The 15,791-nt window shown below is 41.8% G+C and overlaps 1 protein-coding gene across 1 annotated transcript in view; it reads left to right on the top strand.

Moving 5' to 3' along the window:
- Positions 1 to 15,791, top strand: part of PPP2R3A (protein phosphatase 2 regulatory subunit B''alpha) — a 315,656-nt gene that overhangs the window by 278,950 nt on the left and 20,915 nt on the right. Inside the window, exons 5-11 of the mRNA XM_089671953.1 lie at positions 665 to 931; positions 2,070 to 2,173; positions 2,622 to 2,724; positions 4,824 to 4,898; positions 7,653 to 7,739; positions 8,706 to 8,862; positions 15,360 to 15,408. Coding sequence (XP_089528079.1) covers positions 665 to 931; positions 2,070 to 2,173; positions 2,622 to 2,724; positions 4,824 to 4,898; positions 7,653 to 7,739; positions 8,706 to 8,862; positions 15,360 to 15,408 — 842 coding nt within the window. The remainder of the gene's footprint in view (positions 1 to 664; positions 932 to 2,069; positions 2,174 to 2,621; positions 2,725 to 4,823; positions 4,899 to 7,652; positions 7,740 to 8,705; positions 8,863 to 15,359; positions 15,409 to 15,791) is intronic.

The raw sequence follows: 15,791 nt of genomic DNA, 5'->3' as shown, positions 1-15,791 counted from the left end.
CAATGGGGCATTGTTTCTCCCACTGCCACCAACAATGTGGCACTATTCCTCCCACTGACACCAGTGATGAAGCTCTAGCCCTCCCCCTTAGGCTAGCAATGGGGCACTATTCCTCTGACACCAATGATGGGGCATCCTTCTTCCCACTAAAGATGTAGCATTTGTTACTCCCACTAACCCCAAGACATTTTCTACTCCCACTGGCCACAGCCCTGCCCCCTGAATACTGATGGACAGTAAACTGGTCCTTTGTTTAGAAAGTGTGAGTACCCCTGTTTTAGACCCTGCACCTGATGTGCTTGGGGCTAAAATACACCCACCGACCTTGTCCTGTGACTGAAACGTTGACTGTCCTGTTGGAACAAAGATTCATGTTTTAGTGTGAATACCTAGCTTAGTTATATGTTACAGGCATCTTATATATCCTGGGATTGACAGGACCACAGGTTCCAGCATCTGGCCAGAGGTAAGGTAAAGAGCGGCAGGTTGAGTTCTTCTGTTACAGATTAATTCTAGTTGTACATTATATGAACAATAAACTGTTTTATGTGTAGGAGAGAAAAGAGTGAATTTTGTACTTCATTAGAAAATGTATGTGACTTGTGTTTATATGAATGTTGCTTGCTCATCTAATGACGTATTTCCATTGTATATAATTTTTCAGGTTCAGAACAAGCAGGAGAAGAAGCCAGGGACCCCTCCTCCCGCCCCTGTCACTCCTCCAGTAATTACTCGACCTGCCTCCCCTCCACCTGCAAACAAAGTAACAGCCACCCCTTCCCTGTCTTTAAACATTCCACGATTCTACTTCCCCAGAGGACTGCCCAACCCCGGCAACAACCATGAGGACATCATCAACAAGACTGAAGCAACCTTTGCCAGTATGGAGGATGAAAAGGCAGATATTTATGAAATGGGAAAGATTGCCAAGGTAAAACAAATCATTACTTTACACAGTTCAACAGTCTCTTGGCTGCTAGCCCTGGAGGAAGGGCACAAGGTGTTGGATTCTGTAACCAGGCAATTCCAGAAAGGCATCAGCCTGCACTTTGTAGAAGTATTTTATAGCTGCGCCCTGAGAGGCAGAACCAGCTGTTAATCAGGCAGTGGGATGGATCCCGACAATATTGTTGGGATGCTTCAAAAGCTTGGAGCAGACAATAGCCCACTATTAGCTGATTCTGGGTCACATGAGGACAAAAGTAATTGTTTTGTGACCCACAAGTGAAGTACAGGCAGTCCGCACCTTACGAACAAGATAGGTTTAGTAGGTACATTCTTGAATCGTTGGTAAGTCTGATGTTTGTAACTCAGGGACTGCCTGTATGGCCAGAAAAGCTTTAGCCATACTTCTCTTTTAAGCAACACAACCTGGTCCAAGGATTATTATTATACATGATTTATATAGCGCCAACAGTTTGCTCAGCACTTTACAATATAACGGGAGACAATACAGCAACAATACAGTTCAAAACAAGAGGGAAAGGAGGGCCCTGCTCCTTGGAGCTTACAATCTAAGAGATGAGTTCATTCTTCTGCTGTCTTCTCCTGTAAGCATGTTAGACTGACATTGTTGTGCAGAGTATTACAGGAGGATGATATTGGCATTTCAGTTACCTATTCTAGTTTTAATTAAAAATGCATGCAGTGTTCAAATGACACAGTTTAAATGGTATTTTAGGACTACATGCAGTCCCACTTTAAAAAATGGTAATCGAAGTAGTTATCAGTAACGGGGAGGACATATAGTCTTCTCTTTATGACGTTTTCTATTTTGAACCTGACTGCACACCATTCCTGTTATCTAATAAAGTCCATGGAAGCAGGTTTCACATGAATTAATTACTAAATCCTGCTGCTGCATAGAATGGTAGAATGACTGGCACCCCATTTTTTGACCAGCTCAGAGCATTCATCAGACACACAAGCAAGAAGTCAAACTTGAGTTATTATGTGTCATGCTATTAGTACATGTACTGTATATTGCTTCTGTTACATATTAGTGAACCAGCTTGCATTTGTGTTATTTTGCTGCTGTTGAACCTCTTCACCCTGTCTTCTCTCTGTAGATATGTGGTTGTCCTCTGTACTGGAAAGCAGCTCTGTTTAATGCGGCCGGAGGAGAGAGGACGGGATTTGTGTCTGTGCATTCATTTATTGCAACGTGGAGAAAGTAAGTATCAAGCATTTACTTCTTAACTCACTTTCACAAAGCCTAGACATTTTTATCAGTGGGGCTGATTCCATAAGGAGGTAAGGAACAGAAAGAGAGAGCAAGATGTGGACATCTGTTACCAAATGAATATATTTTTCGCCCTTGCTCTTTGCACAGCCATATGTTGAAAGACATGAAGGTTCTGAAGTAAAAACTGTCTGCTTTACATAGCATCCTCCCCGGTTACTAAGTTTCCAGCAGTTTTACTTTGTCCTTAGGCTTTTACATAGCAGCAGTATTATCGGTTACTGCCAGTTACCACACTGTAATAATTGGATGTATGAAGTAGTATAATAAATACAATCATCTATACAGTTTAATGCCAGTGTTGGCTCAGTTTGTGACAAGTAGGATACATTTTATGCATATGCTTTATTCTGAAAGATACCTTTTTATTGATTTGCAGGTTGCTACAGAACTGTCACGATGACACTTCCAAATTCATCTACCTTTTAGCAAAACCAGGCTGTAGCTATTTAGAGCAAGAAGACTTCATCCCCCTCCTGCAGGTGAGACTGGAGGGACAAGTGTCCTTTGTGGGATCTAATGACAGATTTGGGAGGCACTGTACTACTTGAATGCCAAATGTTTTCATGCTGCATTAAAGGGTATGTCAACCCCAACTTTAAACTTATTTGCTTCACTTGCTCTGCAAAATATATTAGTTCAAGCACACTTCTATCCGGGGGTGACAACACTGCTCCTCCCTAATACAGGGTGGTGAGTGAATGCCATTCTAGCAGAGACAGTGAGTTGGTGAAAATAAATGGGGGGAAAATGCAGCCATCCCATATAGTGAATGGTAAGCTGCAATATTTAATATTTGTGTTTTTGGGTTTAGATATAGTTTACTGAAAATTTGTATTATGTACCTTTCAGTCGTCCTTCAGGGTAATGGCATTGAGTTTTTTGTAGCAGATTCAAGGAAGTATAAAGGGTAACTGTTTCTTCCTCTGTTCTATTTGGTAGCAATCCCTAGGAGTGGCCTTTCCTTTGTAGAATTTTTTTTGTAGCATTTGTGCTTTGCCAATTAACAGCTTGCTCAAGCATGCAGAGCATTGCTTTACCAAAACCCCAACTTCTCTGTATTCAGATGCATTAGCTCTCAACAGTGCAATTGGAGAGGGAATCAAAACTGAATGTAATTGATGCTTGAGGATAGGGAAGCATTGTGCTGATAGCCAAGAAGAAAAAAATAATTCAGCAGCCTGATAATGCAAATAATACCCATACATTAGGTGATTTGTATTGATTTTTATTCATTGGTTACTATTGTATTTTTACTTAACATTTGATACTGTAAGGTAGAAGTAAAAAGAGTTTTTTTAATGTCTATAGCCGACCATAAACTGTTTGAAATTTGGACGGTTTAGCAGAAACATGGATGAATTTCATCTGTCTTTGGGAAGGCTGGTTGTACTGAAGTCGATCTATCGATCAACTACAGTAAACAAGCCTGTCAGGTGTTTTAAGCATAGCCACTGCCAGGGGCGGACTGACAACTCATGGGGCCCCCGGGCAATAGGGGCTCATGGGGCCCCTGTGTCCTTGCCCAAACTCAAAAAAGCCTATGAAAAAGGTACCAGGGGCATCTCATGGGGCCCCCTACAGACCTTGGGCAGTGCCCGAGTTTCCAAATGGTCAGTCTGCCCCTGGTCGCTGCCGCAGAATATAGCCGGTAGCAGTGATCATTGTATTCTGATGGTGGGGAAACTTTCTGCTGTCAGAATACTATAGTGCAGTGGGAGGGATTCCCCTTGTTTGGGAACTGGCAAGCACAATTGTGGTTGTGCTGAGTTTGTTTCTGGTGTCATTGGTGTGATAGCTCACAAATGACAACCAGACATTGAAAACAAAGGAAAATACATTGCCCTCTTTCCAAATACTCTGATCTGTCCTGTGTAGGAAATGTATATTATGAACCCTTTAATATAGAGGAGTTATACTCCTGAAACTATCAGGTCTATTTGCACATTAAAGCTGAATTCCATTAAATCAACCACTGTATAAAATCTGCTGGTTTACTATGGGTCAGGTCCAACAAGGTGCTTGCAACCTCATGGACTTACCTCTTCTATATTCGACTGAATGTTTTACTGAGCTGTGGGAGTACAGCTATCACTAAACTCCTGACACTCTGACACGAGAGATGCTTTCCTTTCATACAACAGCATTTCTGCCCGTTCCTCCCCTTTGCTGCCTGTTCAAAGAATGGCTTTGTATTTTGTGTATGAGTTCACATATTACAAAGTGCTCTATGATTGGGCAGGAGAAGGGGAGAGAGCGAGCAGAGCTGCTGCATATGACTCTTCAGAAGCTAAAACTAGATAGCACAGACCACTGAAAGTATAACGATAGCTGTACTCTGGTGCTCAGTTAAAATTTTAGTTCAAAGAGATACGTCCACGAGGTGGCACCTCAATGGGCTCAACCCCCTAGTAAACCAGAACTTTAAAGAAAGTGGCTGAATGCCTGGAATTCATTTTTAAACCACAAAAAAGTAATGTGTTCCTTGCTACATTTTTGTGAATTCCACCGAGGAAACCTCCAAGCTTGTATCTTCACCTACTATTTACACGATTTATAAATCTCTTTCTTTCTGTTTCAGGACATTGTGGACACACATCCTGGATTAACATTTCTTAAAGAAGCTCCAGAATTTCACTCCCGATACATAACAACGGTGAGTGCCCAGACAAATTAGTATATGCATGACTATTTCTCACATAATGCGTTAACCTGTAAAGCAAGTGTAACTGAATGCAAATCTTTTTTTTGTTTTAGTTTTGGGTAGAATGGTGAGGAATTAGAACACCTATCTGTCTTTATTGCTGCCTGTTCCCCATTAGGGAAATTCATTCTCTCTATTTGTCCTGTTTACCATTATAATGAAAGTAAAAGTATAAGAAAGTCCCAAATTTTGGATTGACATCAGAACACTAATAGAGGGGAAATAGGGCCACTAGTTCTGGTGACACACTGGGATTCTCTCACTTTGGGAGGATTTTCTTTCACTTCCTGTTTTGGCTATGGGACAGAAAGTAAAGGGAAATCTTCCCCAATGGGACACAGATGGCAAAAAAAAAGCAGACAGGGTTATTACTCTCAAATACTCTTTTCAAAATAGGAGAACAAGTTTTTACACTTTAGTTTACAGTTTAAGGCTTGGGGCTGGTACTGGGATCATGAGTAAAACTCGGATGGACACCGGCAATGATGGGCAATGTTCACTGAATAATATGCAGTAGAAGCCTCATTGTTGACTCTCCTAAAGTGTTGGGTAGCCTTGTTGCCCAACGGAAAAGGTTGGTAATTTGTTCTAAGCTATATCGATGACCATTGCTAAATAAGGTTGGGACTAGTTTGCTCAGATAATGCAGGCTGCAGTGGTTTACTAAGCAGTATGCTTTAATATATACACCGTAACCCTGTAACTTTCCCCTTTAAAGGAGAAGTAGGGCCAGAGCTCTTTTGGCCCTGCTTCTCCTGTGGGTCACAGGAGTGCACTTCGTTCTGCACTCCTGTAACTAGTTTTCAGCCAACAATGGGCTGAAGTCACTGAGCTAGTCCAGGTTCTGGAGAGATCTTGACTGTAGAGTTAGGATCTACCAAGATGTTGGAACCAGCAGCTGGCTGAACTTCGTCGCTTCCGCTCCCTCCACAGCCTGATGCTCCAGTGAGCTCTGGAGGGGCAGAAAAGAAAGCCGGTGACTGAGAGCTACCAGCACACAGCTCACTGTAGACCAAGAACTGAGCAACTGCTGATTCCTCAGTTCTCTGTTTTAGAGGTGGCAGGGAACAAGTGCAGCACCCACCTAGGTGAGTATGTAGGTTTTACTTTATATATGATGTACTGGAAATGACAATTAACAAGAGATAAGAGTCAAGTATTCTTGATTTCTTCCTGTTTGCACCTTACTGTTTCTTGGAAGTCAACTCAAAATCATCAGTATCTGCAGCCCATCCCTGTTACCATTGTGGGATGCAGCTGTAAACTACCAGTTTTGGATTACTAAAATCTTAGATTAAGGGAGATCCCTATGTAAGGCACCAAACTCCCTAGTAATTTTGTAAAGTGACACATTGCTAATGCAAAGGTTTTATTTTAGTACACTGCTTAGAAGAAGAGTGCTGGTGTGTATGCTTTCACCTGTGCCAGGACTTGGAAGTAATCTCAAAGTCCTTCATCCATGGGTGCAAGATAGATAAATGGCAACAAAGCACATTGCAGATCTATCTGCTACAGAATTGTGTCCCAACCTACTTTTTAAATGTTAAAGGAAGTGAATCTAGGCTATTGCAAACTTTCATTTTATGTATTGCTAAGCAAGCGCCTGCAGCCCGACAATGTAAGCTGTCATATTCTGCCTTTGCTTTTACCAAAGACCAGCCTGCTTTTTTATTTGTTCCTTGGAGTTCCTATATCAATAATGTAAAAAAAACTAAAAGCACTATATAAAACTTTGTTTATTCATGTAAGCCCAATCATTTTAACAATTCCCTGGGCCAAGGAAAGATTCAAGAATCTTTCCTACAAAAACAGTTATAAACATCTTCAGGGTTATATCACATCATTTACAGTGCTCGGCATAAATGAGTACACCCCCTTTGAAAAGTAAGATTTTAATCAATATCTCAATGAACATGAAGAATTTCCAAAATTTTTACAAAACTGAGTTTTATAGAACATTTGTTTAGCTCATTACATGACAGTAAGGTTAATAATATAACTTAAGATTACAAAATCTTCAGTTTTACCCAAATTAGTACACACACACACACACACACACCTACTAAAATGTGTTTTGATTGTAATTGGAAATTATGTGGCAGCTCACACCGATCTCAGAATGATTAGTATTCCTACTCTGTGCAGTTAGTGTAACTTCTAACTAGGGATGCACCAATACCAGTTTTTTAAGACCAAGTAAGAGTACCGATACTTTTTCTCAAGGTATCAATTATCGATGCCTATTTTGCCCTTGTATGCATTTTTTTTTATGGTTCACACCAGTGCAATTTATGTGATTTGACAGTTACAAATCGCATGACAAGTCATACCCCATTTGTGATTTCATTGCAACATGCATTGAATTTTTTTAGTTGCAAGCTGCAATGAAATTGGAGGTCCAAATCACACTGATCTATGGCTATTGTGCTTGTGGAAATTGCGCTGAAGTAGCGCGATTTCAAAGCCACACTATGCTGCTTTGAAATCAGGCTACTATCAAAGCCTCTGATTTCATCATAGCTTGCAGCTGCATTTGCTTCAATGCAAGCTGCAATGAATTTGCAAAAAAGTATCCGTTTTAATATTGGAGCATTTGCACAAGTAGTCGTGCAAATGCTCAGCATCAGCACTGGTTCAACTCTACTTATAACACACTGATTAGATCCTTTTGCTAATCTGTATACATTTACTTCTTGAACTCTGCAGGTCATTCAGAGAATATTCTACACAGTGAACAGGTCCTGGTCTGGAAGAATCACACCTACTGAACTTCGCAGAAGTAACTTCCTTCAGGTAAGAATTGCTACTACATGTTACCCCTTAAATATGTGTTACTGCTTCATGGCCTGTTACATTATATAAATGACCTGGAAGACTCCACGTAAAGTGTAATTGCTATTGAAGTGTAATGCTTGTACAATGATCAGGCCATTTATAGCCTCCCTGGAGGGGGTGACCACTTCTGATATGAGCATTTGTTGTAGCATGAAGATGGACAATTTTTCTATTTTTATTTTTGCAAAGATGAAAGGTAGGTACAGTGTGTGGGCTCCACTGTAAGATGGGCCTCAGACTAGTCCAGAACATTTTATGGTCCGGTAGGTGCCTCATTACATGTAAAAAAAGAAAGAAAATAAAGTTCCCAGCTCAACTTGCCAGCCAGCTTGCCAACAACCAAATTAACCTGTCTAACAGTATGCGTTAAAGACAGGGGTTTAGTTGGCACACATTTGCAAATACATACATAAGCCACAGAGCCTCGTCACGGCACCCCGATATTCTGTGGTCCTAACTCTACAAATTTTGAGAGCCCCCATAGTAGAGGCACATGTATTTAATGGCTAGACCAAGGGCAAGTGAACTTGAGGGAGCCCACCCCTCCTTAAAGGCACAGGAGCGCACTGGGCACCAGAATATTGCACAATGGCAGCTAGGGTGTCCAGTGCACCCACTCACCAACAATTTTTTGTGCTGCCTCATCACGTGTTTCATGAGGAGACACCTGCCTAACTTAAGCTTATTGGTCTTAAATTGCAGATGGGTAGTAGCAGTGAGTACCTTTAAACAAATAGGCAAATACTTTCTATATTCAATAATATATATTTCACTTTATGTTTAATAAATATGCTGTGAAAGCATAGATTTTTTTTTCTAGTTTTTTGGGGGGTTTTTAATCCTATGTATAGGTTCTACCACTCAGTGCATTCATAGCAGAAATATTTGATTTAATGTTCGTTGTGCATATTTCTTGTTATACAGACACTGGCTCTGCTGGAAGAAGAAGATGACATCAACCAAGTGACAGATTATTTTTCCTATGAACACTTCTATGTCATCTACTGCAAGTTCTGGGAACTGGATACTGACCATGACCTGTACATCGACCAGAAGGACTTGGCAAGATACAACGATCATGGTGAGTATGGATAAGCGTTGCCATATAACTGCACCTAAACTGCAAGGAGAGGATACTTAACTACTCCGACACTGCAGTGATGTCATCAGGATTAAATGGATTAGAAAGAAGGCATTTATAGTCTTAGAAACAGGATTTTTATTTGTTATACTGCACCAGGGGTGATAAAATACATATTGGCTATCGCTCTCCTGCACAGCCATGAATGTGTTCATTACATCAAGACTGAAGGGGTGGTTGTTGGAGCCACAGCTGTGCTCAGAAGCAGAATGGTCAGTTCTGCAGGCAGAGCAGAAGAGAGTAGGAGAATGCCTGTTTACTGATCTCCTGCTGCTGTACTGGGTACTTCCAAGATCATGCTGAGAGTCCTGGCACCAGGAGAGGCCTCTGTGCTTCATCTTCTGATGTCTATATAAAGCAAGCCATTCACAGTCTACAGGGTGGGACAGGGGCAGCTTCTGAAAGGGGGTAAGGTTCACCTCTGTGGGAGTAGAGAAGGGACCTCTTTGCCTTTTAATCACTGCGTGGTTCTCTTTCAGAAAGAGGTATCTTAATTCCTTTAGGTTTATTGCACACATGAAGGCAGAGACTCTGACAAATCAGTTTCTAGCTGTCTCTTAATTGGAGGGGATTCAACCTATTTTCAAAACGTTTTTTTTTTATCTAGTTGATCCTAACTAGAAAATAATTGTAACCTGAAATAAGGCTTACATTGTATAATATGCCTGTAACTGATGCCCTCATAACAGAGAGCAAAATATTACCACTACAAATGTGTTAAAAAAAATGTTATAAGAAGAGCTTGTAACAATATAATGAAAATATTTCAGCAAGCAGTAGAAAAAAGATGGTTTATAATATATCAGCAGCAGCCCCTTTAATGATGGCCGCTTTAATCCTGTTTGAATCTGGAAAATGTAAAAGCATTTAAGGGTTAAAGTGCAAGGGATAATGGTCTCAAACAGTTCTGAATTACGGAAGTTTGTCTTTAAAGTTGTAAAGATGTAAACTATTTAAATTACATTTTGCTTGATAAAGCACAGTTTATCATAAATGATTGTCCTTTTCATTACCAATAATTTTTGTTAGTATATTCCAGATAAAATACACAAGAAGCGCAAACATTTGCATAAACATATGAAATATTTTCAAGAAGAGAAATACTCTTTGTATCATGATGCAAAACTGTCACTTCAGTAATCTTTATTTCTAAGAAACGATTCATAAAATCCACTGAAAGGGTCAATGCTTTTTGGCCATGAGGCCTTAATCTTGGCCAACAATAAACAATGATTGTGAATGGCAGTGTGAGTTAAATCGCACAGCGATATGCAAAAATCGGTACGGAGCAGGGGCGGACTGACCATTTGAAAATTAGGGCACTGCCCGGGGTCAGTAGGGGGCCCCATGAGATGCCCACCCCCTTTTTCATAGGCTTTTTTGAGTTTGGGCAAGGACACCGGGGCCCCATGATCCCCTATTACCCGGGGGCCCCATGTTGTCAGTCCGCCCCTGGTACGGAGTATGGAAAAACAATACAAATTACTGCTAGAAAAAAATACTAATATACAGAATGTATTCATAAAGCAAGTGCTCATTATTGATGGGTGTTAACCCCAGGTTAAGGTACCTACAGGTGAAACTCAAAAAATTGGAATATCTTGCAAAAGTTCATTTATTTCAGTAATGCAACTTAAAAGGTGAAACTAATATATGAGATAGACTCATTACATGCAAAGCAAGATAGTTCAAGCCGTGATTTGTCATAATTGTGATGATTATGGCTTACAGCTCATGAAAACCCCAAATCCACAATCTCAAAAAATGAGAATATTACATGCAATGAATAAAACAAGGATTGTACATAGAACAATAACGGACCTCTGAAAAGTATAAGCATGCATATGTACTCAGTACTTGGTTTGGGCCCCTTTTGCAGCAATTACTGCCTCAATGCGGCGTGGCATGGAAGCTATCAGCCTGTGGCACTCCTGATGTGTTATGGGAGACCAGGATGCTTCAATAGCGGCCTTTAGCTCTCCTGCATTGTTTGGTCTCATGTCTCTCATCTTTCTCTTGGCAATGCCCCATGGATTCTCTATGGGGTTCAGGTCATGCGAGTTTGCTGGCCAATCAAGCACAGTAATCCCACGGTCACTGAACCAGGTTTTGGTGCTTTTGGCAGTGTGGACAGGTGCCAAGTCCTGCTGGAAAATGAAGTCAGCATCCCCATAAAGCTTGTCTGCGGAAGGAAGCATGAAGTGCTCCAAAATCTCTTGGTAGATGGCTACATTGACCCTGGACTTAATGAAGCACAGTGGACCAACACCAACAGATGACATGGCTCCCCAAATCAACACAGACTATGGAAACTTAACACTGGACTTCAAGCATCTTGCAGTGTGTGCCTCTCCATTCTTCCTCCATACTCTGGGTCCTTGGTTTCCAAATGAGATGCAAAAGTTGCTCTCATCAGAAAAGAGGATTTTGGACCACTGAGCATTAGACCAGGTCTGTTTTTCTTTAGACCAGGTAAGACGCTTCTGACGTTGTTTGTTGTTCAAGAGTGGTTTGACAAGAGGAATACGACATTTGAAGCCCATGTCCAAGATCCGTCTGTGTGTGGTGGCACTTGATGCACTGACTCCAGCCTCAGTCCACTCCTTGTGAAAGTCCCCAACACTTTTGTATGGCCTTTTCCTGACAATCCTCTCCAGGCTGCGCTCATCCCTGCTGCTTGTGCACCTTTTTCTTCCACACTTTTCCCTTCCACATAACTTTCTATTAATGTGCTTTGATACAGCACTTTGGGAACATCCAACTTCTTTTGCAATTACCTTTTGAGGCTTTCCCTCCTTATGGAGGGTGTCAATGATGGTTTTCTGCACAACTGTCAGGTCAGCAGTCTTTCCCATGATTGTGATTCCTACTGAACCAGTCTGAGAGACCATTTAAAGGCTCAGGAACCCTTTGCAGGTGTTATGGCTTAATTAGCTGATTAGAGTGGGACACTTTGAGCCTAGAATATTGCACCTTTTCACAATATTCTAATGTTCTGAGATTGTGGATTTGGGGTTTTCATGAGCTGTAAGCCATAATCATCACAATTATGACAAATCACGGCTTGAACTATCTTGCTTTGCATGTAATGAGTCTATCTCATATATTAGTTTCACCTTTTAAGTTGCATTATTGAAATAAATGAACTTTTGCACAATATTCTAACTTTTTCGAGTTTCACCTGTTTATTCTAATTATCTATTAAAATTATCTTTGTTGGTACCAAGAAAATCTTACTGCTCCTGTTATTCTCTAGATCTTTTTAATAATATACATAATTAAACTTCACTCTAAGAGAGGTTTATTTAACCACTTGCCGACCGCGCATAGCCGAATGACGGCTTCACCGCGGCCGGCCAGTTCTGAGTGGACGTCATATGACGTCCTCCCAGAACGCGCTCTCCTGCGCGCCCCAGGGGGCGCGCACCCGGCGATCTCCGTGATCGCTGTGTCCTACGGACACAGCTGATCACGAGATGTGGTGAAAGGCCGATCCCACCGGCCTTTTACCACGTGATCAGCGGTGTCCAATGACACGCTGATCACAGGAAAATGCAAGTGCCGGTTCTCGGCTGCACTTTCCTCACGCTGTCAGATCGTGAGGAAAGTACTGCTGAGAACCGGCAGTTGTCAGAGCGGGGATCGGCACCGATCATCAGGGCACTGATGATCAGTGCCCTGATGATCGGTGCCCAGCAGTGACCCCCGCAAGTTCCGATCAGCTGTGCGCCCACTAGCCCCGCCCACCCATTCCCAGCAGTGCCCCCACCTGTGCCCAGCAGTGCCCCCACCTGTGCCACTCTGCAGTGCCACCTACCTGTGCCCAGCAGTGCCATCTACATGTGCCCAGCAGTGCCACCCACCTGTGCCCACCCACCTGTGCCCACCAGTGCCACCCACCTGTGCCCACCAGTGCCACCCACCTGTGCCCACCCACCAGTGCTGTCCACCAGTGCCACCCACCAGTGCTGCCAGTCAGTGCCACCAGTCAGTGCCCAGGGGTTGTGCCAGTCAGTGCCGCCAGTCAGTGCCCAGAAGTGATGCCAGTCAGTGCCGTCTATCAGTACCCATCATCAGTGTCACCTATCAGTGCCGCCTATCAGTGCTGCATATCAGTGCCGCCTATCCGTGACCCCTAATTAGTGCTGTCTATCAGTGCCGCCTATTCGTGCCACCTCATTAGTACTGCCTATCAGTGCCCTTTAGTGCTGCCTATCAGTGCCCATCAGTGCCGCCTATCAGTGCCGCCTATCAGTGCCCATCAGTGCCGCCTCATCAACGCAAATCAGTGAAGGAGAAAAAATACCTGTTTGAAAAATTTTATAAAAGAAACAAATAAACTTTTTTTTTTTTTCAAATTTTTTGCACTTTTTTTAATTTATAGCGCAAAAAGTAAAGCGCCCAGTGGCGATTAAATATCACCAAAAGAAAGCTCTATTTGTGAGAAAAAAATGATCAAAATTTCATATGGGTACAATGTTGCATGACCGCGCAATTGTCAATCAAAGTGCGGCAGCGCTGAAAGCTGAAAATTGGCCTGGTAAGGAAGGGGGTATAAGTGCCTGGTAGGCAAGTGGTTAAAGTGTTACTAAACCCACAACAGTAAAATCAGTGTGTATATGCAGTAAAGCATGCTTGTTATACTCACTGTGGAACCTAAGCGGTTATACCTCCTCTTTGTTTAAAAAGGCTGTTTGATCCCTTCTCCGCTGATCCTCCCCTTCTTCCACAGTCCCAAATCCATCTGCTGATAGTACAGAGCCCTAGAAGGCACTCTGCACATGTTAAAATTGGTGTGTATTGCTAGAGAGGTTTTTTTTTGGGGGAGGGGGGGTGTGCATGTTATCAGCACAGGGCCAATAAGCACTGTCAAGGGAGAGGGTCAGGGGTCATGTAGCCTCATAGTGCAGTCAGAGGACAATGAAAACTCCTCTTACAAGCTTTAACCAGTGCTTGGCTGGACACTGATAGAAGTCACAAGACTGCTATGTATTACTGATGAGAAAAGGTATTTGGCAATTTATATATATTAAAATAATTGCATTTACATGTTCTGTGTACTCTGGGAGACTAGATATAGTGAATGCAGGGTCATGGGGTCAGTAACTATTTAAGGTGCAAGTCAATATCCCAGCACTATTTGAGACCATTTGATGCATGGGTTTGAAGTTTAAAAATTATATAAAATGTATAAAGGCCTATAGAGTATAGACCTTTTTAAAGGGTAACTTTACCCTGCCTAGGTTAAACTAACTTCCCTCTATTTAATAATTGTCCCTGTATGGCAATAAGAACATATTTTCTCCACTGAAGGATGTTTGATCAGATTTTAAGGCCCCTTTATTGTAAATTTTAATATGAAGGTGAACTTATCCTTTAGATGAAAGAGGATTAAAAATTACTTAGAATGTAAAGGACACCTCTGTATGCACATCAAAGAGGGCCCAGTGCACACTGGGTAGACAACACAAGAAGCGAGGTACTAAATAGTATTGGGTGATATGTGTGCCTGTGTGGAACACTAAAAAAAAATCTGATGGGATGTCTGCAATCATCAGAATCTTTTATTTTCTAACCTACACTGGAAACATATAGAATAGAGCCAGAGAGACACTTACCTCCAGCTTTTTTTTTCCTTCAACCTGCAATGGAAACATATAGAGCCAAAGACACCCTCACCTCCAGGTTTTATAAATCGGCCACAAAGGCTTCAGACTGTTTAATGATTTGCAGAGAGACTTCTCAAGCATAAAGAAGAATGGATAACCTGCATTTGGGGAGGGGTTGTTGTTAGAAGGGCTGGTAGAAGGGCTAAACATGTCTTCGTCCAGGTTCACATTTTAACCTAAGCACAAAAAAGAGGTAGCCTTTTTGCAGGCACCCGCACTCGCCTTACTAATGTGCATGTCAAAATGCATGGTAACAAAGTACCAGACGCGACGCTTCAGTGTGGCACCATTTTTAAATAGGGGCATGACCGAAAAAGGTGCACCGATCGGCTCTTCATCAGCACTCCCAGCTGAGAGCACTGCCTAGAGTGTTTTGCCTTGGGGGGGGGGGAGACAAAATAGCCCAGCAGGGGATATCACTGTACTATCATTGGGTATTTAGTACAACGGCTCCTCTTGAACTGTCAGTTTTTGTTTTTTTTTTTCATTTAGCCTGCTGGGTTGAACAAAAAAACTAGTAGTGTGTACCAGGCTTTAGACAAAATTCTAAGAAAATGGTTAATCTTAGAATTTACAGATGCTGGAAGATGAAGTTGGGTAGTGACCTGCCAGTTTGGTCTTGTCTTCTGGTCCCCTGAACTCCTTACCCTGGTGTGTAGCCGGCACAGAGCCCATCAATTTCTTTTTGGGAGAATTGTTCAAAAATGTTGGCACTCTTGCTACATTTGCTTTGATTTGATTTTATGAACTGTGCTGTTTTCTTTCCAGCTTCTTCAAACAGAATAATTGAGCGGATATTTTCTGGAGCCGTAACTCGGTAAGAAAAGACTCTTGGCTTACTATTGTAAATACTGCTTGTATGTCTGCCATTGTTAAAGATGTAAAGAAGAATCCATCTTTTGACAAATGTGACAACATAAGACCGGAAAACGTGTATATATATATGATTTTCACTCTGTACAGGCTGCATATATATTCATTGTACTCAATTTACAATTATTAGATTTTGTCTGTAAACTTATTATTTACATCAGCCTGCAAGGATGCTTAGAAGAAAATAAAATATTCATTTAGATCCAGAGTTCCATGCATCTACAGTTCCCAGGTGACTTACAGCAACATTAGAGAATTTTCCACTGGACAAAACAAATGCTTGAATACAACTTAGATTTGACTGTGGGCAGAGCAGGGAGACAACCT

The sequence above is a fragment of the Staurois parvus genome, unplaced genomic scaffold, assembly GCF_062004578.1.
Source record: "Staurois parvus isolate SC_StPar_1 unplaced genomic scaffold, SC_StPar_1.0 ptg000116l, whole genome shotgun sequence".
Taxonomy (NCBI): Eukaryota; Metazoa; Chordata; class Amphibia; order Anura; family Ranidae; genus Staurois; species Staurois parvus.
Note: the sequence above shows the minus strand (reverse complement) of the source record. Positions and strands in the feature narration are given on the sequence as shown.